Source organism: Lutra lutra, chromosome 3, assembly GCF_902655055.1.
Source record: "Lutra lutra chromosome 3, mLutLut1.2, whole genome shotgun sequence".
NCBI classification, from domain to species: Eukaryota; Metazoa; Chordata; class Mammalia; order Carnivora; family Mustelidae; genus Lutra; species Lutra lutra.
The window spans coordinates 13,870,956-13,880,409 of record NC_062280.1 but is presented as its reverse complement, the minus strand read 5'-3'; the positions used below and the strand labels follow the sequence as shown (position 1 = coordinate 13,880,409).

General features: G+C 43.0%; 1 protein-coding gene across 1 annotated transcript in view; it reads right to left on the bottom strand.

The window, feature by feature from the left end:
* Positions 1-551: 551 nt before the first annotated feature.
* Positions 552-9,454, bottom strand: part of CDK15 (cyclin dependent kinase 15) — an 82,204-nt gene continuing 73,301 nt past the window's right edge. The window contains exons 13-14 of the mRNA XM_047723283.1: positions 5,229-5,372; positions 552-2,199 (exon numbers count right to left, since the gene is read on the bottom strand). Of these exons, the coding sequence (XP_047579239.1) occupies positions 5,263-5,372 (110 nt within the window). The 3' untranslated portion in view covers positions 552-2,199; positions 5,229-5,262. The remainder of the gene's footprint in view (positions 2,200-5,228; positions 5,373-9,454) is intronic.

The following is a 9,454-nucleotide window of genomic DNA, read 5'->3' as shown; positions in this document are numbered from 1 at the left end:
TGGCAATTATGAATAAACACCTGTGTGTGTGTTTCTGTGCGGACATGTTTTCAATTCCTTTGTGTAAATACCAAGGAGCATGATGGCAGGATCATATGGATAGAGTATGTTTAGTTTTGTAAGAAACTGCCAACCTATCTTCCAATGTGGCTGTAACATTTTGCCTTCTTACCAGCAATGAGTGAGAGTTCCTATTGCTCCACATCCCTGTCAGCATTTGGTTTTGTCAGTGTTCTGGAACTTGGCCATCATAATAGGTATAGAGTGATACATATGCATTAGCTTTTTAAAAAAAATTTAATTTTAAAAAAGATTTTATTGTGTGCCTGGGTGGCTCAGTGGGTTAAGCCACTGCCTTCGGCTCGGGTCATGATCTCAGGGTCCTGGGATCAAGTCCCGCATCGGGCTCTCTGCTCACCGGGGAGCCTGCTTCCATCTCTCTCTCTGCCTGCCTCTCTTCCTACTTGTGATCTCTCTCTCTGTCAAATAAATAAATAAAATAAAATTTAAAAATCTTTAAAAAAAGAGACTTTATTCATTTATTTGAGAGAGACACACAGCATGAGCAGGGGGAGGGGCAGAGGGAGAGAGCAAGCTCCAACTGAGCCACCCAGGTGCCTTTAGGTGTTAGGTTTTAACAAGGTCTCAAACTTCCAAATCATGATCCAATGTTAAATATCAGCTGCATCTTCAAGAACCGTGTATTCTACAGATCTGATAGGTATGTGATTTCTGGAAAGATCACACACATTGGAGACAGTCAGACAAGAGGTCTGTACCTCAACTCAGATTTACCACCATGGACGAGTTATGTAACTTCTTTGAGTCTCAGCTTCCTCTTTTATAAAATGGAAGTAATAAATAAATAATACTTCAAAGAATTGTATGAATAAACTGTGTACTTTCTCTGATTTTACTCAAGTGATTAATACAAATATGTATTAATCTTTGTAGAATGGGGCTTAAGACTTTACCACAATTGGCTTTTCTCTAGGTTGAAAAAGCACATTCACTGCACACGTATCTTTGCTCCATAATCCAGCCCACACAGTTCCATCTTTCAGGTGTGTTTAGAAAAGTTTAGTCAAATACCTTACTAAAATCCAATACTAAGGTAGATTCCTTTGGGCTATTTGTATGCATTTTCCTCTTCCCATCTCAGACTTTGGGTACGTTGGTATTACTTTTTAATTCTTTCTTAATTAGCTCTCCCTTGTTCTTCTAAAGGATATAGAGAAATGTCTGGTTTCTAGGCTACTACATTTCCTAAGTGGATGATCCGATCCCTAGGTGAGTAATTTGAGTTTCCCTGGCTCCTTTTAGAAGGAGTCGTTGCGGAAAACGATCCATGTGTTAGCTGAGACGGATCTCTCATTTTATTTGAGGGTTGTATGTGCGCACACGCATGTGTGTCTGATGGTGCAGCGGGGCTTGAATTACATCTTTGGAACTCTTTGTTCGGATCTATCTATTCAGTGTCTCTCCACCATCGAATCAGAGCTTAGGTTCCTCCTCGCTTCTGCTATCATCACCGATAACTGGGATTCAGTAGAAGGAGCCAAAAATTGAAATCTAACCAGGGGTTCAATCCAAACTCCTAAAATCTCGCAAGACTGGGGTAGTAATGTGGTTTGATAATCCAGTTTGATAATCCAGAAACGCCCTCTAGGAAATCTTAACAAAGAGTTTTCAGCAGGTCCTTTTGTCGACAACTTTATCCAAGAAACCATCTTCCCTGAGACTTTTCTGAACTTTAGACTAATCCTCTCCTCGCTACAGAAGTCCTTTTGTTGGGGGAAATTGTAAGTGAACACAGGAGGGACAGGCCCCTGTAAGCCCCAGCTCTGTCTCCAGATTCTTTTAATCAATTAGCCTTTCATCTGGCCTGCGGTCCTTCTGGCCCAGGGATCTCTCATTCAAATCACAAAATAGATGAAATCATTCAGAAATCCTCTTCTCAGACTATTTCAGTCTGTTGTCTAATTTCTGAGCCAATCAATGGCCAATTTTGGCAAATGACAAGAGCAATAATCATTCATTGCTTTTTCTTCAAGTATCATGTCCATGGCCTTAGACTTCATATTCACAATATTCCAGGTCACAGGTGATGGTATGAAAACCCTGGTCCAGTCTGCAGTTAGATTTGAAGCTTCTTAGTAAGTCAGAGCAAATTAAAACGAAAACAGCAGTATTGTAGCCCTGAAAGCAAATGAAGAACAAATAAAATCAAAATATATGAGTCAGACTGAGTAAGGAAAACCTGCTATACATTTAATGCAAAGTTATTGATGGGATTACATAGAGAGATGGAAAAGGTAATAATAAATTATAACAGAGACTGCATCTTGTCCCAGCAACAAGAACCAAAAGGGCTTTAAAAAAATAATAAAAAGCGGGGCGCCTGGGTGGCTCAGTGGGTTAAGCCGCTGCCTTCGGCTCAGGTCATGATCTCGGAGTCCTGGGATCGAGCCCCGCATCGGGCTCTCTGCTCAGCAGGGAGTCTGCTTCCTCCTCTCTCTCTGCCTGCCTCTCTGCCTGCTTGTGATCTCTCTGTCAAATAAATAAATAAAATCTTTAAAAAAAAATAATAAAAAGCAATCTCCACATATACAAACTGCATTTGTACCGTACCATTCCCCATTGTTCAAAACATGCCAAACTTTGAAATAACATGTGTAAAGTGCCCGGCGCCCAATATGTGCCCAGTAAAGTTTAGTTCCCCTCTGTTTCTCCATAATGGACATCAGTATACCTTTCTTTTTCTATTCCTGAAACTGACATTTTGAGGATCTTATAAGAGTTTTAGTTTTGAGGCACTGCTGTCAGTTACAAGTCCTAATATCCCAATTTACATTTTGAATCTCCTGGAAAGTGAATATTTTAACATAAATTCAATTTAGTGGAAAAGATTTACAGGCCCCAAGTGTCCATGTGATTACCTTTAGTCTGCTTAACTCCAGCACACCCAGATTTGGCTGATCCCAAGCCATTTATTAAACAGTTTAATTGCTCTAGATTTTCCCTATTGTGGTTCCTCTCCTACGGGGTTTATCTCCTTACCTTAATACCAAGGGCCCAGGGACATCATGAAGTGACTCCAATAGAGGCAAAATCTGCCTCCTCCCTTTCTCAGTTGCTGGCAGAGGAGCCGAGTTTGACATGCTGCATTTAATTGACCTTCTATGGGGACCATTTTATATCTACAGGTAATAATTCTTTGTGGAAAGTCACTGAAGATCAGAGAGGCAGGGTTATCTCCCTATCTCCTGATTGCTTAGTAAAATAAAGTAATAACAATACTAGAAGTAATAATAGTAATGCTAATGGAACACCACCAACTGAGGCCACTTCCATCAATGTCTTCAATAAATTTTTTTAAAGATTTTATTTATTTATTTGACAGAGAGACAGAGATCACAAGTAGGCAGAGAGGCAAGCAGAGAGAGTGGGGGAAGCAGGTTCCCCGCTGAGCAGAGAACCTGATTCGGGGCTCCCTGGGATCATGACCTGAGCCAAAGGCAGAGGCTTTAACCCACTGAGCCACCCAGGCGCCCTTTCGATAATTTTACGAAGGGCAAATCCTCCCTTTATAGTATGTGGTGAAGGCACATCGTAGTCTCATAACTAGATGGTTTAAAATGACATCATTACCCAGTAAAATCTCTGCTTTAGAAAATACAGTGCTTAAGGGCGCTGGGTGGCTCAGTGGTTTAAGCCGCTGCCTTCGGCTCAGGTCATGATCTCAGGGTCCTGGGATCGAGTCCCGCATCGGGCTCTCTGCTCATCGGGGAGCCTGCTTCCCTCTCTCTCTCTCTCTGCCTGCCTCTCCGTCTACTTGTGATCTCTCTCTCTGTCAAATAAATAAATAAATAAATCTTTAAAAAAAAAAAAAAGAAAATACAGTGCTTGGGAAATACCACATTATTGTGTCGCATGTTGTGATTCCAATGGTGTATTATCAAAATACAAACCGGGGTATTGCATACAATGCCCCAAGGAGCAGCTATAAAATTCTAAACTTCCCGGACCTCTCCAGATTTCTAAGTAAAATGATCTTAGGAAATCCAGAAGACGAACATCTCTGATAGGTACACACCTTGAAATATCAACAGTCAAAGAGAGCTCCAGGCAAAGAGCTGAATCCTGCCATGTAAATAAGGTTACGAGGGGGCAGGTGTGGGGTGTCCCTGGTTACCATCCAGGCCTCAAAAGTTCTGTCAGGAAGCGTGGCTGTGGTTGCCTAAGGGGTGGTCAAATTTCATGGCTCGGGATAGAGCCTGGGCCACTTACAGGGCCCACTGGCTGGCTGGCTTTGTGTGTGGGAACCACCGTGATTCCTCTGTCTGGATTACTGTCCCCTCTCCCCACTGGGAAGGCCAAGTTTGGGAAGTGCTCTTAAAATATCTGGGGGTGTCTATACTTACAATGGCTTTTGGGGTTGTCCCACCTGGCTTCCGGGGCCAACCAGAACTTCTTTTAGGGTATGCTAGTTTCAGAAAAATTCTCCATAGCACCCTTCCTCCTTAAGACTACCTTGGAAGGCTGGGTCATCTTGGGCTGACCGAGGAGAGTAGCTGTGTCTGAGACATTGCAGATGGCTCCCCATTGGGTCCTTGTTGTTCTCCGAACTCACCCGGAATGAGAGAACTCCCTGTGACCAGCTGTGCAGGGGTAGCCTAAGAAGCCTGGAGCAGCGATGACTAGATGCTCACAGGCATCAAAAGCCATCTCCTGAACGGGGCCAGGCCCTGAAGCAGGCCTTTTCTGGCATTTGAGGGAGACTGGGTAGTCATCTGCACCACTGTGGTGACCAAGTATCCTGGTTTACCCCAGGCTGTGCCAATTTTAGCCCTGAATGTCCCATATCACAGGACATTCCTCTGTCTTGAGCAAATGGGGATGGGTTTGACTTCTGATTTGTCCCATCAGCTGCTGGAGAGAGCTACAGAGTTAAGGGAATGCAACATGCCTTGTGGTACTTTATTGCACATGTACTAAGTTTTGTCTTAGGAACCTTAATAGGCCTCTGGGAGTGAGAGAGACAGGTGAGGCACATTACCATTCCCCCTTTGCAGCACAAAGAGGAGAGGCCACCTGTCCCTAGAGGGGGAATAAAGGGCCAGACACAGAACAGAGGCGCTCACAATCTATGAGCCATGTTCTCTCCATCCGGCCGTAATGGATTTTCAGTTCTGTCTGTAAGAAGACTCACTGTTGGGACCACTTACCTGAAAAGGATGTCGGTGATGTCACTCCCTCTCTTCACCAGCATTTGCTAAACTGGGCTGGGTGGTGACCTTTCTGGTAGGAGACCAAAAGGTCACACATTTCTGGCTTTAGCCTCACTCCCGAAACTGTAAACAAAGACTCCTCTGTAGGGAGGAAAAGAGAAAAGCACCAACATATTATTTCCTGGAACGTTTTGTGTCGTGTTTTTTTCTGTCTGTTGTGATATTTGTCACCTGAAGAGACATCATAACATGAAGCAGACTTACCCACCAACAATTTATACTGACTCATGGATAATTCGCTTTACTGAATCTACTAATACTTCTCAAGTGCCTCTTACTCAATTCAACTCAACACATATTTACCAAACGAGCACTTTGGTAGAGTGTTACGCTAGGTGTTGAGGATCCAAAAACAGGAATAGGTTTGGGGACATGCACACGAACAAACGAGGGCTGAAAGTGAGGTACAAGTAAAGACTTATGACAGACTCTGTCCCAGCGTTTCCATGGAGCGCCAGAAGAGCATGGACAAGTGCCATTTCAGCTGGGAAGGAAGACTGTACCTTCAACGGTCCAGAAATTCCAGGGAGGATATTGCTGGCAGGTTGGGGGTGGGGTCGGCTTGAGCAAAGGCAAGGGGGAAGAAAAGTGTCTGAGGGAACTGGAAAGTCATCTTGCACAGTTAGAGCAAGACAGACTAGTAGATGCAGCTGGAAAAATGAGTTGGAGCCAGATGGTGAAGGGAGTAAATGTCAAGCCCAGGAGTCTGGACATGAGTCCCAGTGAGGGCAGACACTGAGCATTATTCTGGGGCTAGATGTGTTTTGGAAAATGTTAAATCCTGGTGCATTATTTACATTAGGCAATCTATCTAAATAGACACTATAGTGCAACTTTTGTAAATTAAAAAACATTTTTTAAATACACACACACACACATACATAACACACTACCTTTGCCCTCTGAATTATGTATTTAGCTCAGTATGTTGGCAGTTTGTATTTTTACAGATGCCTGTGTTTAAGTGTGTGTTGTTCCTGGGTGCTTACACTAAAATTATAGGTCAAGCTCTCCCAAAGTTAATGTTTTAAGGAGCTCATCTGCAAAATGGGGATAGTAGAATTTCCCGCAGATTGCTGTAAGTTTAAAGAAGATAATATATTCAAAACATCTTGGGTTGCTCTTGACACACAATATATTTTAGCAACTCGTAGCCTTTGTTCCAAGCCATCTGCATTGATGCCATCTGGGAAAAACAGCCACATTGTCACCAAAGCTCGTCTGCAAACCTACTGAGGACTTCTTTTCATTTGGGCATTGCTTTTCCAAGGCTCACAGTCTGCACGGACCGGGAGCGCTCTACAAATCGCACAACGGGACAGGAAGAGAAGCGTCCAGCTTTGGCATACCAAAAGCACAAGATGCCTTCATAATATTGTTAGCTGGAGGCTGCTCACACCCGAAAAGAAGAAACAAACGAGCAGGGCCATCTCTGTCTTCCTTGACCTGGACACCTGCCTTGGACGCCATGAGGAGTCTGGGGCCTAGAGTCCTTGGGTTTGGAATTACACATTTGCTGGGCTTTAAAGGGGAGGCATCGAGTTTTGTTGGTGTGCATAACACATTTTCACAGGTACATTATAATTTTGTATTCTACTTTTTTCTCGCTCATGTCATAGCATAAATAAACAGCTAAAGTAAATAGTGTGTAAACTTCACAGACCACTCTCAGATCAACTCAAACCCAAACCAGTTTGGGAATTTCCCTCAGGGAGAGGGGTCCTCTTGCCTTGGGGGACAGTGGCAGGAAGATTTCCCTCAGGCCTCCTTGTCCCTCAAAAGCAGCAGCACCTCAAAAGCCAGGGAGGAGGGAGAGAGGGAGAAGGAAGGAGGGGAAAAGGGTGTGTGTGGGGGGGCGTGGGGAAGAAGGGGAGAGGAAGAGGAAGGAGGAGGAGGAGGAACTGAAGGCAGAGAAAAAGAGAAGAGAGAAGGGGAAGAAAGAAAAGAGAGAAAGAAGGGAATTTGGGTGGTGGGGACAGAATGAGAGACAGAGAGGGAGGGAGAGAAAGAGGGGGAAAGAGGGAGAGAGAGAGGGAGTGGGAGAACAGGAGAGAGAAGGAGTGGGGGAGATAGAGAGAGAGGGAGAGGGAAAAAAGGGAGAAATTCTCTGGTGGAACAGTGTTGGGAAAGCAACCAGTTAATCAAAGGGATTCCAGTTTGGCCTGGAAGGCCTGACTCTCCTTCCGACTCATAGAAAAAGAAACAAAAATAAGGAAAAAAAAAAAGAAGAAGAAGAAAGAAAGAAAAAGAGAGAAGGGAAAAGGCAGCAGAGCTTTTCTCCCGCAGCAATCTCACAGATGCAAAACCTTCCATTCGACTGACTCCTCATTAGCTTACTGAATCTGACAGCATAATTATCACAGCTGCTCCGCACTTAGAATAAATAAATACGAAAGTGGGTGTTTAAAATTTTTTTGAGAAGGGAAATTCAGTCATCTAGACAGTCAAGAGGACAAGTTTATTTAAAACTTTTAGATTCTTATGTATTTAGATCATTTCGGAACGAGATAATGAGATAGTTGTCTTTCAGTCTAATTGAGTTCCTAAGCTCCTGGCTGTTGGCTGTCACCCCTTTCAAACTTTGCTTTAACTTTCCTTCCCTTAGAAATCTGATCCTGGTGTCTCCATTTACTCTTCCTGGGCTGATAACCTGCTGAAGGCTGGGTGCACTGGAGGGCAGAAAGTGACTTAATGGGATTGAGGAGCTAAATAACCTTTCACGGGAAACAAGATAATCAAACCTCTTTTGCCCGCCTGTAATGGCTGAAAGAGAAAGCGCCAGCTGAAAAGAAAGCTGGGAAATGAAACCATCATTTCCAAACGTCCTGTCATTTCCCCGTCACGTGGTTTCCGCGCTACCCTTACGCATCGTCAACCCATCAGCTGGGGTTGCTTCGTGCATTTAATGATTCGCAGCGCACACAGCCTCGTGACTACGTGGTAATTTTAGCGTGCGTGCGTGCGTGCATGCGTGTGTGCATGCGTATGTAGGCTTCGTATCTTCAAGACCTGGAGGATCCCACGGTACCACTTTCAGCTGAAGTTGCTAACTAGCATGGAGCGCACCTAAAACTCCGGCTGGGGGCACAGCCCATCCGCGTTTCCGATTAAAGCTGGTGATCTTTCCTTTTAAAATTAGTGCCTATATCTCTCTTCCTCTCCCTCCTACATATTTATGGGAGCCCTTGCATTCAGTGTGTCCAGAGATTTGTAAAATAAACATTCCGTCCATCTGGCATAAAGGAAACTAACGATAACCCATTGTGTAGACTGAGAGGTTGAGGTTTTTGAAGGCCAATAATGCATGCCAGGTTGGGAAAAAAAGAAGCAAACTCAGGTCCTTTACCGCTCAGTCCAGAGCCTGGACTCCCTGTACGGGTTGCTGTACCTCATTCTTCTAAACAATAGAAGGAATATGACATCAACATTAAAAACAAAAACCAAAAAAACAAAAAACCTTTGAAAAAGAAAAAAAGTTACTTATAATGCCCCTAAATGGAAAGAGCATTTTTTTTGTATGCTACCTTTCAGTTTTGTCGATATGCAAAATACATTATCACAGATCGATTATAATATGCCTGTATCCTACTATCTTCTAGCTCACATCATAATAGCATAAATATTTCCATACTACCTCACACTCCCAGGAATTCTTCTAAATGGTTCCACAATACCATATGCTGAGTCCATATAACATTATCTAATTGCTTCTCTATGGTTCAAAATAATCAAAATCATATCTAATTGGTTCTCTATGGCTCAAAATAAAGAATATTTATATTGTTTATTTTTATTTTTATAATTTTTAAATACAATTATAGACAACACTGCAATGAACATGTTTGTGCATCTAGGGTCCTTTTTTTCTTCTTTCCATTCGATTGCTTCTTTGAATAATTTCCAGAAACCAAAGTATAGGGTTGAAGGTTGTGACCATTTTTAGGGCCCCTGATATGCATGTCACAAGGCTTTGCAAAGGTTCCTCCATCTTACACCACCATTGGCGGAAAATCATTTTACCACAATCTCATTAACACTGGGAGCTATTAGGTTGAGGGGAAAAATAACTACTTATCAGTTACTTGTATTTATTTAATCACTGGTAAGGCTATCTTTTTATTCCATGTGTTGGTACACTTTTTTTGTGTTCCTTATGTAAATTG